Genomic DNA, 20,795 nt, shown 5'->3' with positions numbered 1-20,795 from the left:
TTACTTATGCCTTCTTAAGGGTCTTTTGTTTTTGATTTACTGTTTATATTCTTTTCATTCCATAAAGCTTCCTAGAGACGGTCAGTTGGAGTCCCACCTCAGCTACATAACTACAAACTAGGCTAGTCCCTTCATTCACAGCCTTTCTCTCAATAAAACCACAGTACCGGAAGATAAATTAGATTATATTCTCTGTACAGCTTGCTCTCAAATCACTGGAAGCAGCAGTTTCAGCAGATCCTGGACTGAGCCCTCATTTTATTGTGTAGTGGCCCTGCAATATTTCACACTTCACAAGAAGAAAAGCAATTTTCTGCAGTTCATCTTCTTGAAAGACACCACCAACAGTCATTCTTGGGTTTCTGTGCAATATTTCCAAATAGAAATACATGATGAGGGATGACCTGACGAGAAACAAGGTTAGACTGGTTCTTGTTAGGCAAATGTTTCTTCCTCCTTCCTGCTTAAATGAAGGAGAGGAGGCTTTTCCTTCTCTATAAATTCAGTCCTCTCTATTAGGTTGAATTAACTTCAGGGAAAATATTTTGAGGAAAGAAAATCTTATCTGAGTTTTAATCTTAAAACAGGAAAAGTTTGCTCCCAACTAGGAAAATCCAGCTGATTTTCCTATTGCACAAATACAAAAAAAGGCAAAACAGACTACAGATGGAAATGTAAAATGACAAAGAACAGCAAAAGGCACTATTACACTATATTCCACGCTATGAAGCAGAACAAATTAATGGCATCAATTTCTTAATCTACATTTATTTGTTTCCCTGATTCGCAGAAAAGATTATGACAGTGAATTCTGTAAGTTGTTAAAATGTCTTTTTTCCTGCTGATTGGTATAGTACCTTACCCTCACGTGAATTGTTTGGGGTGAAACTGTTCTTATCTGACTCTGTTGTTGCAGATGTATCTGCTCTTAAGAGATGAAGAAGAGAACTGTGCTTACAAAAGTGGGTTTCAAGAACATGTGTTACAAAGACATTCCTATAATGATGCAGCCACGCACACTATGACAGTACCAGTAAGTCATTGTAACCAAGCTTTTAATGTCATTTATAAAAAAATAGAGTTATTTACATTTGCAACTTATTTGACGGCATCCTCTTTTATTACAGCATTTGAGTCAGTGAAGAAATGTCACTAGAACTCATTTAAGGGTTCACCTTTCAAAGATAAGCATGACAGTACAGGAAAAGTGTTTAAAACATTGTGAATTGTTGTTCTTTTGCAGCATCATACAAATTTGTTCTTTACAACATACCCCCTGCCTCTACAGACCCCCTGCAGAACTCCGTTCCAGATTAAGGCACAGAAACTCTGCCTTATTTTTGGTGACAGTTCCTCATTCTTACATGTGGCATTTTGAGACAAAGCCAAAGGAATTAGTTTAATTCCAATGGATGGTAGCTTAAATGTAAAATGTAGCCACGAACATGTCTTTAGGAAAACTTTGGTTAAAAAGACAAAAAAAGAAGTATGACTACACTTATTGCAGAGTTGCAGCAAACTGGATCCGTGAATACAAAAGCCATCAAAATATATTATAAATCTATTTGAGTTTCAAAGCTAATCTAAAATACTGCTTTGCTTTAAAGTACAAATAACACTGTTTGGGGTTAGTTTGTAAGGTTGTATTTTGGTCCATGCTGTTAATTCTACATCATTATATTCCTCTTCCATTAGTTTATAAACCTCATAACAACAGTTCCTCAGGCAGTGGTAAGAACGATGAAGCCAAAGAAGGGCCTTTCCAAGTCCCAGACTTCATTTGCTGCAGTCAGTTCATAAAAACTCTAATTTCCACCGCCTCCCTTTCTCTACTGCTTTAAATAAACTTCCCTCAGGGTTCTAAGGGAAAAGAATGACTGGACACAGATTCAACACTATTAGAGATGAGGGGTTGCCCCCATCTTCTAGCCTTGAGCTGATAAATCACAGCTATTAAAAATATCCCGCCCATAAAAAACAGATCATCAACAACAACAAACCAAACCAATTTACTTTGACTATGCAGTAGTTCCACATAATCTGCTGGCAGTAGAAACTTCTTTGGTGTCGGAGTCAGGTCTTCCCGAAACCACAAATGGCCAAGTCTGTAAGCAAAAAAAAAAAAAAAGGTATTTCACATTAAAAAATAGTTTAACCTGCTATGATACTGTGAAACTGGAGCTTTTATTAGTGATAGATGTCTAACTCTGGTTCAGTTGAAAACACGTCATCATGTTTTAGTCCCTGTGGGAAGCACAGAGAGGGCTGAGTTCCCCTAACAAATACTTTCATTACGTTTTTCATCATCAGTAAATGCTCCGCAACAGTGCTGCAATGGTCAGCAACAAATGGCTTTCAGCAAAGCTGGCAGCATTTCTCTTGCCTTGCAACTGTTTGCATGATTTTATAAATAAAAAAAAAACCATACAGATCACACAAAAACAATCACTCCGCACCATCTAAGCAACTTTTTTTTACCCCCGTGGCACGCATCAGGCACATAGTTTCGTACCGATGAACTCCTGAGGGCTCTCTCGCGGTCCAAGCCAGCCCGCGGAGAGCATTACTCCTTTTTCGGACATTAAGCTTGCCTAACGCCCGAGGAATTTGTTTCTTTAGGGTTCCCAACTCCGACTCCCCAGAACAGACACACCCGTCACTACCGTAAGCCAAGCCCGGCTCTCGGGTCGCCCCCCGGGGGGGGGCATTGCAGGCGATTTACGAAGCAGTCGGGGCCACCTCGAGGGTTCTTGACGGTGGGCACGGCTCGACGCCGCCAGCCCTGCCCGGAGGAGGGGCCGGTGTCCCGGGGCTGCCCCCGGCCGCGCATCCCGAGGCCGTACCAGGTTGACGGGGTGGACGTAGCCGTTCTCGTAGCGATCCTCCTGCAGGAGCTGCCGGAGGTGGGCGATGTAGCTGGACGCCAGGCGCAGAGTGTCCAGCTTGGAGAGCTTGGTGTCGGGCGGCACCCAGGGCAGGCTCGTCTTCAGCCGGGAGAACGCCTTGCTCAGCACCCGCATCCGCGCCCGCTCCCGCGCGTTGGCCGCGTTGCGCTGCGATTGCTTCCCCTCGGGCGGCGGCCCCCGCGGCCCCGACACCGCCTTCTTGCCCCCGGGGCCGCCGCCCCGCGCCCGCTTCCTTTTGCAGCCGCTGCCCGCCGGCCCCGCCGCGCCCTCGCCGTCCTCCTCCTCCTCGTCCTCCTCTTCCTCCTCGTCCTCCTCCTCCTCCGCCGCCGAGGAGTTGTCCCCCGACGGGTAGAGCTGGCCGCGGGGCTGCCGCTTGGCCGGCGGCGGGTAGTCCAGCTGCAGCGCCCGCAGGTCCATGTCGGGCAGCTCCTCCGCCTCGCTCCCGGAGCCCGCGGACATCGCCCCGGGACGGAGGGAGGGAGGGAGGTGGGCGGCGAGGCAGGACCGGTACCGGGGGCGGGGGGGGGCGGCGGGGGGATGCGCCCCTTGACAGCGCTATATATCGAGTGTCCGCGGAGCAAACCATCTGCCGGAGGGGAGGGCGGAGGGGGTAGCACCCGGCTGAGCCCCGCGCCGGGGGCGGCGCCGCTGCGCGCTCCGGGGCGCCGAGTCTGCCGCGTATAACGGGGAACACGCGGGGGTGTGTCCCGGCGTGTGCGTGCGCTCTCGGGAGCGACGCCGCCGTGAGCATGAGTGCTTTTCCTCCGGGATAGACCCCTCTCCTCACCCCGAGGACGGAAAATACCCCCAGGGCTGCCCCCGCAAGGGCGCGTGCGGGGAGAGGGCGCTGCGGCCGGACTCAAGGCGACAGCGGCGGAGCTAAGGCTCAGCGCCACCCCGACCCACCGCCATTCGCTCCCCCTCCTGCCTTTTCTTCGGGGCCAGGGGAATTTCATAGAGTCGTAGAATCATAGAATATTAGAATAGTTTGGGTTGGAAGGGACCTTAAAGTCTAGTTCCAACCCCCCTGCCATGGGCAGGGACACTTCCCACTGGATCAGGCTGCCCAAGGCCCCATCCAACCTGGCCTTGAACACCTCCAGGGATGGGGCATCCGCAGCTTCCCTGGGAAACCTGTGCCAGTGTCTCACCACTCTCACTATGAAGAAATTCTTCCTTATGTCTAGTCTAAATCTGCCCCTCTCCAGTTTATACCCAGTGCCCCTTGTCCAGTCACTACAAGCCTTTGTGAACAGTCCTTCCCAGGCTTTCTTATAGGCCCTTTCCAGATATTGGAAGGTCGCTGTAAGGTCCCCTCGGAGCCTTTTCTTCTCCAGAAGAACCCCAACTCTCTCAGGCTGTCCTGCCCTGCGGTCAGCCCGGTCCCCGAGGCGGCGCTGCGGTCCCGATCCCGGCACCGAGGCGGGCGGGGGCAGCAGGAGACGCGGCGAGCAGGGAGAAGGGAGAGGTTTGTGATGGAAAAAGTCACTGGAAGTGTGTGAATTATGTTTTGATGGTGTCAGCAACTTGGGGCGAAGCTACAGAAAGTAGCAAAAGAATATAACTTGTGCGAGGGCTCCTCCTTCGTCAGAGTAATTAATTAAAAGCCAATTAATCGGACTGCATACAGCTCTGTTTCACGGAGTAAATTAAACGAGACAGCTTTTCGAGCTGTTGGCGGGTTGGGGTTTTGTTTGTTTGGGTTTTTTAAAGTAAATTCCGCGCTGCAGCTTTTATAGAATCCAGGGGGGAGTGGGGGACCCAGCATCCAAATACCGATATGCAAATTGAACAGGGGTAAAAAACTAAAAAAAAACCCAACAAAACAACAACCAACAGTTTGTATCCCTCCCACACCCCAAAATATCTCTTCTTACCACGATGAATAACTAACATTTAGTTCCTCCCTGGCCTTCACGGCCCTGTCTGGATACGGTTTACCAGAATAAGTATTCAGTTCACAGAAAAGAATCTAATGACTACAACAGGTGGAAAGATCTTGTCCCGCAATCTTTGCTCCTGGTTTTTTTCCCTTCCGTTTCCCTCCCGGCCGAGTGGAACCTTCCCGGTTGGTGCCGCACAACTTTCCTGGCACCGCCCGCTGCCTTTTCGCCCAGCGCTTTGCACTTCGCTCCCAGCCAACCCTGTGGTCTCATTGAGGGCCACTCAGTGCTGAATAAACCTCGGTTTCACCCGCTGGGGCTAGAACCACATCAGAGTCGGGTTTAACAGCAGCCTTTCCAAGTGAAACTTGACATTTCTTGAACCACCGAAACAGGCAGCTGATCTTGCAACTGGATCTCTTGAACTTGGTTTGACACTACGATGCCCTGGCTGAGTCCCACACACTGTACAGTGAAAGGGGAGTGCGCTGGACTTTAGGGTTGCTTTGCCTCCCCAGTTAGCCTACATTATCCACATTATCCACATATATATATATATTTAAGGGTACTGCAGGGAAAGAGATATAGGTTTACTCCCGCCCCCCCATCTGGGTTGTTTATACAGGTGCGGGCTGAACGTTTCCCCTGCTAAAGATTAATGGGAGAAAGTGCCGAATTTCTTTAAACAAAGAACTGGTACCCACTCTTAAAAGCCACAATGGCAAATCTCACCTTTCGCGCCTACCTCTGCCTCGGCGGATTAAAGGCAACCCATAATGGAGAGTGTCTCCTTTAATGAAGGGATTGGGGGCGGGGAGGGAATAGTCGCGTTCTCAGATCGTCTTTGCCCGTTTCTTCATTAGTACAGGAACAGGGAAATGAGAAGGAGTAAATCAAGGACTGAGCCTCAGTGGTTGCTTCGGATTTACACCCAACGAAACCGAGCAGAACTGACTCCTCTCAGATCCACCAAACCGCTAATTTCTGCGACACTGACCAAGATATCATTTTCAGGATAGTCTTTGATGAGGACAAGGCATTACATCATGCTTCCATTTGTCAAGACTTCGATTTGTTTATGCTCTTTTGTGCTGAGCAGCGAAAAAGTCGCTGGTATATCAGGAACGCATTTTACACCCGTTGTCACGTAGAGCCCCTTTACCTTTTCCCCTTAAAAGTTAAACCCACGGTCTGACTAATGCCCGAACTCCGAGGACAACATCCCTCCGCTCTCTCAGAGTCCATCCTGTACAGTGCCAGGGCAGCCTGGCTTTGCAAAACCCAGAGTGTGTGTGGAGGAAAAGGAGCACCAGCTCAAACAGTTCCTGCGTGGGAAGAAGCTACAGAAAGGCCCTTCCCCAGGGAGCTCTGCCTGAGGCCACAGAAAGCAACTTTGCCCTGCTGAGGGGAAGATTCCTGCTTTGGGGAGGCGCACTGGGAAGAACGTGTCTTTTGTCACACTTTTCCAGAAGGCAGTTTGGTAAATAAATTTAACCATCCAGCTCGAGGAAAAAAAGACTACGCGAAAATCATATTTCTCCCTAATCTTTGCAGCAGATCAGAGTGTTCCACGCTGCACCTGAGAGCGCAGAATGGAGAGACGGAGAGCATCTCCCCGCTGTCGGGCTGGCCCCGCCACAGGGCAGCGAGAACAGCCCGGCCGGGATCCGGGATGGGGCAAAGGGGATATAACCCTTTTGTTTCCTTCCTAGAGATCCAGAATAAATTATAACAAAAAGCGAAAGAGGAAAAAAAAAAATAGCCAGAGGCCAAGGCTGTAAAACGCGGGTTATCTCCGAGGATAGGAGGGGAAACTGCTAAAAGCCCCATGTCTTTCTCGTTCATCCTCTGGGGTGTTGGCAGCGACAAAGCAGGGTGGAGGAGGGAGATGATGTGTTCTCGATAAAGTGCTTTAAATAAGGCTTTCCTTTGGCATTTGTCCTTTCCTCGAACTCAGCAGCGTTACCGAGTCACTTCGCTCCCACCTAAAGTGCACTTACACTTTTTCGGAAAGACCTGAGTAACAAGAGCGTTTTTATTCGTTTTCTCGCGGTGGTGAGTAAAGCAGGATGTCTGGAGGGGAGGAGGACAGCGTCTGGCAAACGTCTCAGTCTTCATCTCTTCACAAGCGTCTGCAGCGGACATGCAGTCTGTGTGAAAGGCGTGCGGGGCTTCTGCCATCACGGCATGTTTGACACGGCAGGTGGATGAATTATAGCCTTTGTTAAATGCCAGCTAGAGCAAATACACTTCCGCACGGCTCAGATCCCCCGGTAAAGTCACCCAGTGACGGGAGAAGTGTGCCGTGACCCTCATTTCCCCACTTCTTTGCCCCCGCTAAAAACGCCTGTACCGGGAGCGCCTTTTGCTACAGCCCGTGCCTCCCGTGCCCTGTGCGTAGCCAGAGGTCTGACATTGGTCGAGGAGCCACTAAAAGATGCTCTTTTCCCTTTGTCGCTTCCTAAGGCAGACACCTAGGTGAAGGTGCTCCGTGTGAACGAGCCCAGCTCCCCCCGGGCTGGGGGGCAGAACCCGAGAGCATCACGGGGGGATGCAGGAGCTGTCAGCCCCAACACTTGTTGGAAATGAGCGTGTGTGTATCAGTGTCTTGCCGGGGAGTCCTCCCGAAAAAAAGAGCCTTTCCACCATACATGAAACTAAAAATTACTCAGTGGGTCAAGCCACGTCAAAGAAAGCAAACAGCGTAAATGAACCCCTGGAAGTGTGTGTGTGTGGTGTGTGGTATTGGCTAGAATTTATTTTGCCCGGCTAGTGCCAACTAGTGCCAGCCAGTGCCGATAGTGGTTCACTTGGTGAAGGGAATGCAATCTGGGGTTAAAGCCCTGCCCCGCTCCCGGGGAGCCCGCGGGTCGAGCCCCGGTGGGACGCAGGCAGCGCTGTCCCCGCCGGCGGGGGAGGCTCTGCCGGGGCCACCGTCGACCCTGGGCTCCAGGAGGAAAAGGCACCCTCTCCGCCGGAGGGGGCCGCGGGGCGCTGTGAGAGGGGCGAGTCCCCGGGGGTGCCGTGGGGGCTGATGTACCGCCCGTGCCGCGGGGACGCTCCGGTCTCCTCGCTCGGCAGCCCCGAGTCTAAGCTGGAACATGCTTTTAAAACAAAAATAACCCCACCGGATTGTCTTTCGATCCCAAAGGGAATCCCGCTCCGCAGCGCAAGGCGAGAGCATCTTCACCACGGAAAGAAATCACTCCCCGTTGTTTACTCCTTCGAACCACTCGACATTTCCAGTGTAATAATGACAGAGAGATGTTATTAACTGCAAAGGATCGCTCTTTTCCCTGGAATGCGGCCAGCAGTGAGTTTTGCTCAGGTATCCCCAACTTTCAGCAGGGTTTCTTTCCCCTGTGGAATAGGCAGGCAACTCTCTAAATACCTCCTGGCGCCAGAAGAAAGTTCTCATGTAATAGATACCCGCTGGTGTGAGAACACGGATTCTGCTCACTTTGTCAATCAGCCCGGGTGGGGAGATGAGGAGGCAGAAATGTGGATTTCTTTTAATTAAAGAAAAAATAATAATAAAAAAAATTAAGAAATCTTTTTCACTAATTCTATTTTTTTTTTTTTTTGAATGATGCCTGAATATGTGCTATTGACCTAAAAGGACCAGAGCTAATGGTGCTGTTGAAAGTGCAGTTTATTTCTTCTCTTGGAGCAAATTAGCTGGAATAACAAGCAAACATCAGGCAAGAGGAAATGCTGCGTAGCTCTCCTCCTTGTGTTTCACTCTGAGAGGGAAGCCCACCAGAGCAAGACGGAAGAGATGGGGAGAGATAACGCCACTACAGCGCTTCATTATACTTGAAAGCTCAAACACACACACTCTTCTTGGCTGGGCTGCAGCAGATCAGATGGAGGAGGACCTGCTAGTGCAATCAGTGGGGCTCTCAGCCAGGGGCATACAGCCTTGTGAGACAGCTCTGTGCTCAGCAGGGGGAAAATCACTGCCCAGAGTTGTTCTGAGTCAGAGGAAATTCAGACACTCTGGCATCACACCTCTATCTGCATTGAGGGAAGGCTGCAAAAGGCACACAATACCTGCAGACTGCAGTCACAGCAGCCTTACATTTTCAGTTTTCTGGTGAAATTATTCCTTGCTTTCTCAAGGAAACAAATTATATATGGAAGGCACTTAGGCAGCCTGCGGAACACCAGATGGGTCAGCATCTTATGACACCTTAGCTCAACAGTGCTCAGGCCCTGAAATAAGTTCAGGCCATGTCAGGATAGATGCTCTTTCCCTTGTAAGAAACAGCATCACTGTGGCTGTGCTCTGTTCTCCTTCACAGAATATTGTGTATCCAGATATAATATTCACTTTTCCAGCTAGCTGAATAGGTGGACCTGTGATGCACCTAGATTGATAAAATTACAAGTGACCATATCCATCACTGCTGGGTTAATTCTGAATTTGGGATGTATGAGAGATGACCCAGTCCTGACAACGATTTTTTAGATATAATAGACATGGTTCTTCTAACATGTCTTCTAACATCTTCTAACATCTGGACATATATAGGTAGGTTTATATTTGAAAACAAAGAGCTTAAATTGTTAGGTTAAGAATTCAGCTATGAGGCTTTAACACCAATTTTCCCACTTTCTGAATGCTTGTTTCCATATCCTACATAATATTAAACCAGGAATTTTTTTTTCTTTTCACAGTACTTCTAAAAGTGCTCCAACATCTGAAAACACTTCATTACCATAGTAGTGCTTTACATTTTAAGTAGCTAAAATGTTCCAGAGTCTCCCAGGCTGCTTCCTGTCACAGTCTTAAGGCATGCTCTTTGCAGACACTTCTTGATGGCTGAAGTTGAATTCTTCTGCAAGTTATTTTCACCGAAAATATTGTTATATGTGTTATTTTCACAGTTATTATTTTTTTTTTTAATTTTGTGATTGTGGCCATACTCATGGCCTCATTTTTTTTTTTTTTTTTTAATTTATTGCTTAGGGCAAGGAATAGGATCTGAAAAAGAAAATGGATGTCTGGAGCCATTCCTTATGAAAGGCAGTGAAATAATTTTTTTTTTCAGATGCAGCTGTCATATTCACAACTCAGACCTGAGAGGGTTTCTGTCCTTCATTTCTGTATTCAGGAGCAAATTTCGTTTTTAGAAAAAAACTATGCAGATTTCAAATAGTGATGATCAGACTACTAGGAGACATGCCTGTGGTGAATTAATCCTGCAGAATATCTCTACTAGCAGAATATAAACTCTTAAACCAACGAAACTGGGAATTGGAGGTACCTTTCTAATCTCTACAGACCTTTAAACTTTGCCTTCTTTCTTTGAGCGTTCATTGTTCATAGCAGTCACAGATGGGGTCAAACTTGTGTCCTTTACTTTCCCTTACTTTACCATTTGAATTTTGTTAATAGCTAAGGAACAAGAGTAAACTAGCATCACAGAAGATAACTTGCTTTCTTCCTTTCATGGTAGATTTCTCCAAGTCAGCAGTTGGAAAATAAAATGCATATGGATTTATCTACATTTTGCTAAACAAAATGGTTATTCTGTCAATACCAGAGGTCTTGGCAAGGATGAACCCGCACTGTTAAAGGAAGTCTGTATACATCATACAAGAACTTTTTTAGAACTATTGCATAAAATTAAACAGTGCAGTTAGTTAATCTAATCTTGCAAACCTGGAGGCATACCTTGTATTTTGAACAGATGCCTGTGAAAAGAAAAATGACAACACTACTGAACAAGGTCATTAATTAGCATAAAATATTACAAAGCCATCAATTTTAACTGAGCTGACACAGTGACACAAGTTGAAAGCCCGATTCACAATGTCTGGGACTTTTCCTGTGGACCCTGGTTTAAAATATGAAATATTCATGCCAAAGTAAGTAGAACTGCATTTGGCGTGAATCTGGGAAAAAAAAGAGTGCTTCTAAGGATCTCTTGGTGCAACTAAAAATATGCAGTAATGGATTCCACAGTCCCTCTGAGAGTAAGACTATCATGGTGCTCTCTCCAGTATGTTTTTTAATGTGAAACCTGTATTTAGGGATCTTCCCACATTTCCTCACAGATGTACTTAGCACAACTTGAATGGCTGTTGGTATACAAAGCAGTATGTATTAAATAACACCCGTCTGTGGAAACAACACAGACTGAGATACATGTTCTCCTGGTGAGCTTTTCATAATTAATTTTATCCCTCTTTCCCTGGGGGAAAAAAAAGGCAAAGATTACTTCAAAAAGCAACCAGGGCCTTATCAAAAGTAGTGTTGCCCACTTCAAGATGAAATTGAATCTTTGTAGTAGCTACTGCAAAATTCCTTTCAATTCTAATTACTGCATTTCTGCTATCCTAATAGTTTGCCACTTAGGAGGAAAGATTTTCAGGAACCGATATAATGGCTTTCTGGCGTTGTCATCCAATCTTGTGCACACTTGCAGTAGGATACTGCATAGCATACTTTAAGACTTGTTGATTTGCTCACCTTAATTGACTTAAAATGTGCAGGTGCTACCTTTCCTCCCATTTAGAACTCCTCATAATTGGCAGTTACAGTACATTTACAGTTTACTTACCTTGACCATTATTACTTGCAGTTCTCCTCTTGCCTCTTTCTTGGGCTGTGATTGCACTGTCTTACCACGAGGCAGCTGGTTTGACATTGCACTGCCCATGAGATGTCAGGATCCCTTGACACTATAAACTAATGGCTGCCAAAAATAAAGTGCTTCTGTTCTGATTTCTTGAATCAGGATTGTATTCTATGTTACGGGATCAAAAATAGAACATCGCTTTACACACTGCAACTGCTCTACTGCAGGTGGGGAAAGGTGACAAGGCGAAGGGTAATGATAATGTGATTGACAAGGCAGAAGGTAGTTCAAGCCACTTGTCTGGAAACAACGCTCCCAGAAAACTTTTATGATTATTTTGGAAATTGTTAAATCTTTTTTTGGTCTATGTCATGTAGACCGAATGCATAAATATATTCTATGCAAAGCAATGAAGCAGTCACCAGAAATTAAACTGACTGGTTGCACAGGAGGGAATGAAGCTAATGTATCTATTCAAGAGCATAATCACAGAATCATAGAATAGTTTGGATTGCAAGGGACCTTAAAGATCATCCAGTTCCAACCCCCCACCATGGGCAGGGACACTTCTCATTGGATCAGGCTGCTCAAGGCCCCATTCAACCTGGCCATGAACACCTCCAGGAATGGGGCATCCACAGCTTCCCTGGGCAACCTGTTCCACTCTCACTGTGAAGAAATTCCTTCTTATGTTTAGTCTAAATCTAACCCCTCTCCAGTTTATACTCATTGCCCCTCGTTCTATCACCACAAGCCTTTGTAAACAGTCCCTCCCCAGCTTTCTTGTAGCCCCCTTCAGGTACTGGAAGGTCACTAATAATGTTTTACTCATTGATACACACTTGCCTGTGATTTCCAAGTAAAACCAGTAATATAACACTTTCCTTACAATTAAATTAGAGGAGTCTTGCAAGGAGTGACTCACGCACAAGAGTAATTATACGGTTTTAGTTGTGTTTTTCTTTCAGTTTCTGAACTTCCTGAACCTTTCAACAGATAATCATAATATCATCTGAGTCAAATTACAAGGTTATCTGAAACGGATTCATTCCTTGTTTCAACCTAATACTAGTGGAGAGACAGCAAATTGTTTGCCCCTGAAAGCTCTGCGTCAGTTTGTCAAGATGACATCCCCAGGGCAATCCCATTACACATTTCTTACCTGCCCCACTCCATCTTCGGGATGATTACATAGGAAAACAGCACTGCATTTTGCTCTTATTCACTCTCAGTTTGGGTAGCTGGAAGGATGCAACAGGAAGGGTATAGGTATGGTTTCTCATATGATTTCAGAAAGAAGTGCCACGATTCAGTCTTATCCCGTGAACCCTTCATCCTAAATAGAGACTGGACTCACAGAGCAAATGCTGCAGAGATTTATGTAGTCTCAAAAAGATTGTTGTTAGTATTCAAACATCTCATAATATTATCAAATGGATGTAATGACAGAAAAGGAGGAACTTGGATGGATTATGTATTAGTGTGGAACAAATATATCTATATTAATGTCAATCACTGTCTGCATCCTCAGCATAATTAGCAACATTGAAAAGCAGGTCCGAACATAACCTCTAATGCCTTTAGTGGAACAACAGGTTGTTTTTATCTTAAGTGCCTGAAAGACTTAGCAGGCTAAGATTCAGCTGGTGCCACATGAAGATGCAGGTGAAGATAGATGATGACCACCATAACCAATTCTTAGGCATGCCTGCAATTAGAAGCAGTCAGCTTGGGAAATGGTGGATAAGTTTTCCAGTGAAGAAATACAGAGTAAAACAGAACTATCCAAAGGGATCTTTCACTTCAAGAACATGTAAATAACTTACTCTTTGGTTTTATGCTACCTAAAAAAAAATAAAAAATAATATATGGTTGCCATCTGTCTAGTGCGAATCCAAAGGAAGTGAGCAGAATAAGGTCATATCCAAGATCCCCAAAGCTAATCCTTTACATGATTTTATGTAAATCACTGTTGTTTTAGGATGATAGGATGATTCGAGGGGGCATGTGCTGCCATTCCTTACCTCAAAATTAGCAGTATATATAACTGCTGCCTCTGTACTTAGCTATGTGTGGCATTTGAGGTGTAGATAAATTAGCATAAACCTCGGTTAGGGTGCAGTTCATCTCAACTAATTTCAGCCATCTCAGGGTTTGGTATCTCAACTCAGCTAGTCAGGAGTGAGTGGCAAGAATTACAGCGTATAGGTCAAAATGTCACCTGCTAAACTTGTTACATGAAATGTCAAAATGTGGGAGGCATTCATAAGGCAGCATACTGAAATACTGCACAGACATTCTTTCTTTGTGTTCTTTAGATGATTAAGATGTTGAAGGTTGGGCACATTGAGACAGAAACAGGCATCATGTCTGATTGGGAAAGGAAATATGATTAAAAGATCTTTCTTTTTAGGAGAAGTTTGCCACTCAGCAGAGGCAAAAGGTTGGCCAGACCCTTGTACCAGAGACCTTTAACATGTGCCCTTTATGTCTCTAGAACTCTATCATGAGCAGCAAAACTTGAGTAAAGCATGCTCTACACAAAAAAATAAATAAAATTGACTTCTGTGCTTTTGGTTCCTCTCTTATCCTTGCTATTCTGAACTAAACAGTATTGGCTACCCTTTCCAAGCACCCATGGTACTCATCTTCATTCATGATATCCTTTTTAAGATAAATTTAGGAAGGATAAATTATTCAGGAGCAGGGTAACATTCTGCTGCACCCTACCTCCCCATCTTGCTTTTTAAGTGCATCAAAAATTAATTTAAGAAGAAAGAATAATTATATTGAGTCCTGAGGTCCGTTTATTCCAGTCCTGTTTTAGTGGTTAAATTAAGTAAGTGTCTAGAAGAGTGTATGTAAAGGCAAGTATACTATGATATTCCTCAGAAAACTCTCTCAACAGGCAATAATTTGAGTTTCAGTAATTTTCTGAGCCAGACATTTGGTCTTTAAATGTAATGGACTCTAATATCTTTTTCCTTCCATGAGCTGACTTTGGAATCCGTGTATACTTTTACCATCTCAGTATTCTGCAGCAAAGCCTAATAAAATGCATAGGGTGGCAAATCACTTTCATTAATTTAAGAGCAGAGTAAGGGTGGATTAAGAAGCTTATAGGAGACTTGGACTACCTCAGAATGTGCTAAATCATGTGTGCTGTGTTTGCTATGAACGTGCATTCCGGCTGAATAGACTTGGTGCAGTATATTTGTCAAATCTATCCCTAGATAGAAGTAATACTAATAGCTGATAGTTAGGTCTCCTTTCAAACCTTGATCTGAGACAGTATTTGGAATCATGGAATCATAGAATCATTTAGGTTAGAAAAGACCCTCAATATCATTTAGTCTAACCATAAACTTAACATTGCTGAGTCCATCGCTAAACCATGTCCCTAAGCACCACATAAATACCTCCAAGGATGGTGACTCAACCACTTATCTGGGCAGCCTGTTCCAATGCTTGACAACCCTTTTGGTGAACAAATATTCCCTAATACCTAATGTAATGTAATCCACACATAGTACAACTTGAGGCCATTTTCTCCTGTCCTACCTCTTGTTACCTGAGAAAAATAGACTGACACTCACCTTGCTACAACCTCCTTTCAGGAAGTTGTAGAGAGCAATAAGGTCTCCCTTCAGCTTCCTTTTCTACAGATGAAACAATTCCAATTTCCCCAGCCACTTCTCGTAAGACTCATGCTCCAGGTACTTCATTGCCCTCCTCTGGACATGCTCTAGCACCTCAATGTCTTATAGTGAGGAGACCAAAACTTAGCACAGTATTTGAGGTGCGGCCTCATCAGTGCTGAGTACAGGGAGACGATCACTTTTGTAGTCCATACAATTTCTGATACAAACCAGGATTCTATTGGTCTTCTTGGCCACCTGGGCTTATTGCTGGCTGTTGACAAATGCTGCCAGGACCCTTCCCACCGTGTGGCTTTTCAGTCACTGTTCCCCAAGCCTGTGGTGTTGCATGGGGTTGTTGTGACTGAAGTGCAGGATTTGACACTTGGTCTTGTTGAGCCCCAGACAGTTGGCCTCAGCCCATCAACCCAGCCTGTCCAGACTCCTCTGTAGACCCTTTCTTCCTTCAAGCAGATCAACGCTCCTGCCCAGCTTGGTATTCTCTGTAAACTTACAGAGGGTGCACTCAATCCACTTGTCCATATCAGTGATAAAGATATTAAACAGAATTGGCCCCAGCACTGAGCCATGGAGAACATCACGTGTGATCAGTCACCAACTAGATTTAACTCCATTCACCACAAATTTTAGGGCCTGGCCATCCAGCCAGTTTTTCACCCAGCAAAGAGTACGCCCATCCAGTCCATAAGCAGACAGTTTTTCCAGGAGGATTCTGTGGAAAAAATGTCAAAGTCTTTACTAAAGTCTATTCATAGCCTTTCCCCCGTCTACCAAGCCAGTCATCTTGTCATAGAAGGAGATCAGGTTAGCCAAACAGGACCTGCCTTTATTAAGCTCATGCTGACCTGGCCTGATCACCTGGTTGTGTTGAAGGTTATAATCCCTAGCATTAACATCGATCTTTGCAGCATATATTTTGTACCATCTGAAAAGCAAGAAACAACAGCACTATGTGCCGAACTTGGCATCATAATTACCTCCACTTCTAGATTTCCCCAACTTTTCAAGGAGGATACCATGAACTGCAAGCAAATTCCTGGAAGTCAAACTATGATGAAAGACAATGACACAGAACAGAGTTTAAAGACCATCAAGAGTTTGGATAATTTTCCTGTAGTGGATTTATCATAGGAAGTTACTCCATAAGCTGTTTTTTAAACGTATTTTCCCTAGACACAGTTTATGTCTTGGCTATGAAAACATATGGAAAGGCCACTTGCTTTCATTTGTGAAATCCCTTTCGACATTTTAACTGGTATCAATCAAGAAGTTTCTGTATGAACTGAAGATTTCACCCTCCATCACTGAAATGTTTACTAATATTCCTTTTTACTGTTGAAAACAGGGCTGTGGCCTTCAGGTAATGAATTTATTTTAATTTAACAAGCATTCCTTTATTTTACTCTTTGTTGCCATTGACTGACTACTTGTTTCTAGAGAACAGATTTCAAGGATTTCATGTATTGGTTTCCTCTCCTTATAACAAATCAATCAATAAAATCAATCAAACATTGAAAAATTTGAGGTCCTTTCTGTTATTAAACATAGATTATTAAACCAAGAGAAAAAGTAAAGACTTTTACTTCATTGTCTAGGTAACTTACGGGTTTATGGAGAAGGTCAGGAAGAAAATTCAATTTTTGAAACAAGTGCTTTTCTATGCAAAGAAGATATCTGAGTTTTCTGTTGCTGATCTTTATATTATGTACAAATCCTTATGCATTCACCCAGTTAATACCTTTTTCTTGTATGAAACCATCAACCGCATGTGTTCTATAATACTTTCTCTGTACTGCATGGGCTGTGAAGAGATGTGAGAAGCAAAAAAAACTTTCTGGCTACCCTCTTTCAAATGTGTATTTCTCATATGCAAGTGAGCTGGCACTAAGCACGCTCCTGGAGACTCATCTAGAAACAAGGCAAGTAATTACTATTCTTCATTCTGGCCCTAAGTTTGTTCTGCACACCTTTTACCACTCTGAGTTTGGCAAGCTCCATCATTGTCTGAAAACCCCAGGCTGCTTGGCTGCCCTTTTATTAAGCGTTGCCACCAGCATGTCTGTCCCTGCAGGTAGGAGGAGGTTTTCTGTTGCTGTCTGAGCTTTGCAATTCAGGGGACCACACAGCAAAATCCAAATGTTTTAGTGTTCATGGAGGATAATTTATATGACTTGTTTTCTGTTTTGCAGCTAATTATCTTCTGCCAATGAAGTCAAAAGCGAAGACCATCTTTTTTCCAATTTTCAGCAGCTAAAGCTTTGTATTTCAAGACTCAACAAAGACCCCGAGCACAGCTTTTCAAGATGGAGCCCATTGATTTTGCATTGCCCCATTTTATGGGATGATCTGGACCTGGAAGCAGAAATAATTCTGTGACGTAGTGTAAAACTACTGGCACCAAAATCTGGAAGATGACACCATGGAAGGAAAAAAAAAAAAACAAAAAAACAGTAACACAGAAAGTATATGCTCTTCTTGCTGCTGCTTTACTACAGTCAGATCTCCATCAAAGATGTTTACGGGAAAGTTTTCATGGATCCAAAGGATAATTTTAAGTAGCTTCAGAAATATTAGTTCACCTCTGAGCAAAAGCCACGTGGATGGCAATGGTAAATTTGCAGATCTCTACAATCCTACCAAAATCTTTCTTAAAATGATTAAGGAGACTTCCATGGCAATTCAGGAGAGAAGTGAGCAAAGAACAAAAAGGGTTGAAGAACTTTCCATGCCATCACTTGAGACACTATATGGCTGAATTTGCTTTTTGTAATGATCTTTCATGGAGTGCTGAAAAATAGTCCATGGATATTGTGAAGAGTGAGATACCAGATTTCAGAAATCACCATCAAAGTGCTACTCAGTGGTACGAAGTGCTATTAATTTCATTCCTTTTTATTTATTCAGGATGTTTTCATAAGGATCACTTGCATTTTCATAAGGACCATTTACAAGAAGCAATTGCAAGTGTAAGTGAAACCAGAAGCAAAGAAACTCTGATACTGAGGTACTACTAGAAATGAAAATTTGTCTTCTTGGAGAGGGAGAGTGAGACACTTACGGACAGGAGAGTGTCTAATACTGCCTTCTTCTGCAGTTAATTTTGGTAACACTGCTGTGCATACTTTTCTTATGAAGAGCCTACCCTCAAAAATCTTCTTGGGCATCCTAGGGTCCATAGAATTCCCACTCAATACAATGGATCAACCAAAGAATGGAATGATAACTGTAGACAAGTATAGTCATGTATTTATAGGCACATAGTTCATAATTTACAGGTGCAGGGGATGGGAAGAAAAACAAAGATTTATTACCATAATTAAACAGCAAAAGCATCTAAATCATCTAAATACTAAATACTAAAGCATCTAAATACTAAATCATGCAATTTCCGTGAAAGAAGGACCAGGCTTGTCAGGTGACTTTCACAACCACATTTCTATTACTTCCTGGGATAAAAATTAATGGAATACTCTCCTAAGGCTTTCATCTGTAAAAAGGACCTGAACAGTGTTGTCTTCTATCTCTGCTCCCTTTCCCCATTTTCTTTTGGTTATAAATATCTTTACTGAAGACACAAAATAAATATGATTTATATAGGTCTGCCCTATACATAGTTGATGTGCTGCTAATAGTTACATATCAATTAAAACCTACAGCTTATGTTCTGGAAGAAATTAATAAATCTGACCAATTTAACCAGATAGAGTTTTATAAAATCAGTTATGTTAAATCTGAAATGTGAAATACAGAAAGACATGATGAAACAGCTGTAAAATACATTTGCATTTGTGTGGTCTGAACAAATGAGGGACTGAAGAGTCAATATTTCTCCTCACCTCTGTCAGTTTCACAAGAGGAATTTTCCTCCTGTTATTTCGAAATTAAAAAAAAATGATTTGTTGGATTGGAAAAATTTACATATTTGTTGAATTGGGAAAATTTATATTTGACTTGGCTTGACTTGGCCGTATAGCTGTGGTTAAAACAAACAGCTTGCCAGAAATCAATTTCCCGTATTAGTCCAGCCAGCGTGGACACCAAAAACTGCTCTTGAGGAAATCCAAGCAGTAGTTGCTGCATTTATACAGGACTCTGATGGATCTTGAGGGTGAGTAATGACTCTGAGCTTGACGTAGATTTTCTTGTGGAGATGGGTTTTTCTTTTCTGCAATATTCCTTTGCACTGAACTTGGCTGAGAAGAGACCTTTCTAAAATCACTCTTCCTAGATGGCATCTTAGACATATGCACCTCTGTTTGTCAGTGTGGTTTCATGAGTTGGTTTGAACCCCAAAAGCAGACTTAGTCTTCAAACTATTTTGTCATCAGCAAATGTTTGTGATGACACATGCAACCCTTTTCAACACATGTAATCTTTTGGTCAATTAAAATAATATAGCATTGAATTAAAATGCAAGACAAGGCCTAAAAAGCTTATCCTGTTTTTCTTTTCTCAGTCAAATAAAATCTTGGCTCTTTCCTGTCTTCACCAACCTATCCTGGATTCCATTGTCCCAGCTGCTGGGAGAGCAACAAACCTGACTAGTCTAGTTTTTAGGGGGTTTGTTTATTTTATTTTATTTTATTTTATTTTATTTTATTTTATTTTATTTTATTTTAATTTTTATTTTTTTAATTATTATTTTTTTTTGTTTTATTTTCTCAAGCAATGTCCCACACCCAAGTTCAAGTAGGACAAGGTTTCTGGTCACAGAAACATTATCTGTAATGTCTTTGTTGCCAGTCGTCACTAAGGATGCATGTCTTGTTGGACCGGTATTACATTTCCAAAGCAGTTCTGGTAACAAGTTGTTATTTTTTATAATGCATTCGTGTAAATTCTAAAATATGTGTTTAAACTACACTCAGCCAACTCAACTTAATGCAGTTCAATGAAATTGCTGTGTATTGGAGAGCATCTGAAACTTCTCTAAAGACCACATTCATACAGCAATTCCAGAACCATAGACTCAAATGTGTCTAAAAGCATCTTGAGTAACTTGTACATCCAGGCTTGACTGCTTGCATGACCTTTCTCTTTGTCTGCATTCAGGCAATCTGTAGGCTGTGCGGTTGGCAGCCATATAACCATGGGGCAGATCTGGGAGCACATTCACCTCCCATTTTCTCTTGTGACTCCTTCCTCATAGTGGTGCAGACATACTTTCTCAGCCTGGTATCATTGCTTTTTTCTTCTATATTTTCTCTGCTAGCAGAAGATTTTTTTTTTCTTTCCATTTTGGACAAATACTTAAACACATTTTCCTGCAATCTTGGTCAGACTCTCAACGTTACCTGAATCTTTCAAGAGTCAAATTAGTGTCCCTGGTGTTGTGTTTCCCAACATTCCTATGTATCCATACTTTTACAACAGTCCTCTTTCTTCTTCTTATCTTTTACTCTCCTTAGTTCTCATCTGGAGATAACTCAGGTCTTTCCAGGCTAGCGAGAAGGACTCCATACCAACAGGTGGATATTTGGGAACACCATTCATTTCCATTCCTGCATCAAAAAAGTGCCAGTGAGTTTCAGATTCTCAATTACACAGACATTGCTGGTGTTTTAGATAATGCCTTAACAAGAGGGTGAAAAGAAAGCCATGTAATTTTTCTCAGCCTTGTGGTTTCAGTCTGTTGAATGCCTTCTGCTTCCATTGTGATCGCTCTTATCCTGTCTGACACACACACAAACTATTCACTTTCTTTGATTTACGTCACCCATAATGGTGGCTTAAATAATACTGGCAGTTATTCAATATAAT

At 43.4% G+C, this 20,795-nt stretch overlaps 1 protein-coding gene across 1 annotated transcript; it reads right to left on the bottom strand.

Moving 5' to 3' along the window:
- Positions 1 to 850: 850 nt before the first annotated feature.
- Positions 851 to 3,423, bottom strand: MSC (musculin). The gene is made up of 2 exons (XM_054059256.1): positions 2,844 to 3,423; positions 851 to 2,105 (listed from the first exon to the last, which is right to left on the bottom strand). Exons 1-2 carry the CDS (start codon positions 3,363 to 3,365, stop codon positions 2,019 to 2,021), a joined length of 609 nt encoding a protein of 202 aa, XP_053915231.1. The 5' UTR covers positions 3,366 to 3,423; the 3' UTR covers positions 851 to 2,018.
- Between the last annotated feature and the right edge of the window lie 17,372 nt (positions 3,424 to 20,795).

Source organism: Cuculus canorus, chromosome 2, assembly GCF_017976375.1.
Source record: "Cuculus canorus isolate bCucCan1 chromosome 2, bCucCan1.pri, whole genome shotgun sequence".
Taxonomy (NCBI): Eukaryota; Metazoa; Chordata; class Aves; order Cuculiformes; family Cuculidae; genus Cuculus; species Cuculus canorus.
Note: the sequence above shows the minus strand (reverse complement) of the source record. Positions and strands in the feature narration are given on the sequence as shown.

What these genes read in the sequence shown, in the direction of transcription:
- MSC (XM_054059256.1), bottom strand. Translation starts at nt 3,365, where the DNA reads ATGTCCGCGGGCTCCGGGAGCGAGGCGGAGGAGCTGCCCGACATGGAC. An exon ending in ACGTCCACCCCGTCAACCTG is followed by an intron (nt 2,106 to 2,843) that starts GTACGGCCTCGG and finishes TTTTGCTTACAG; the next exon opens with ACTTGGCCATTTGTGGTTTC.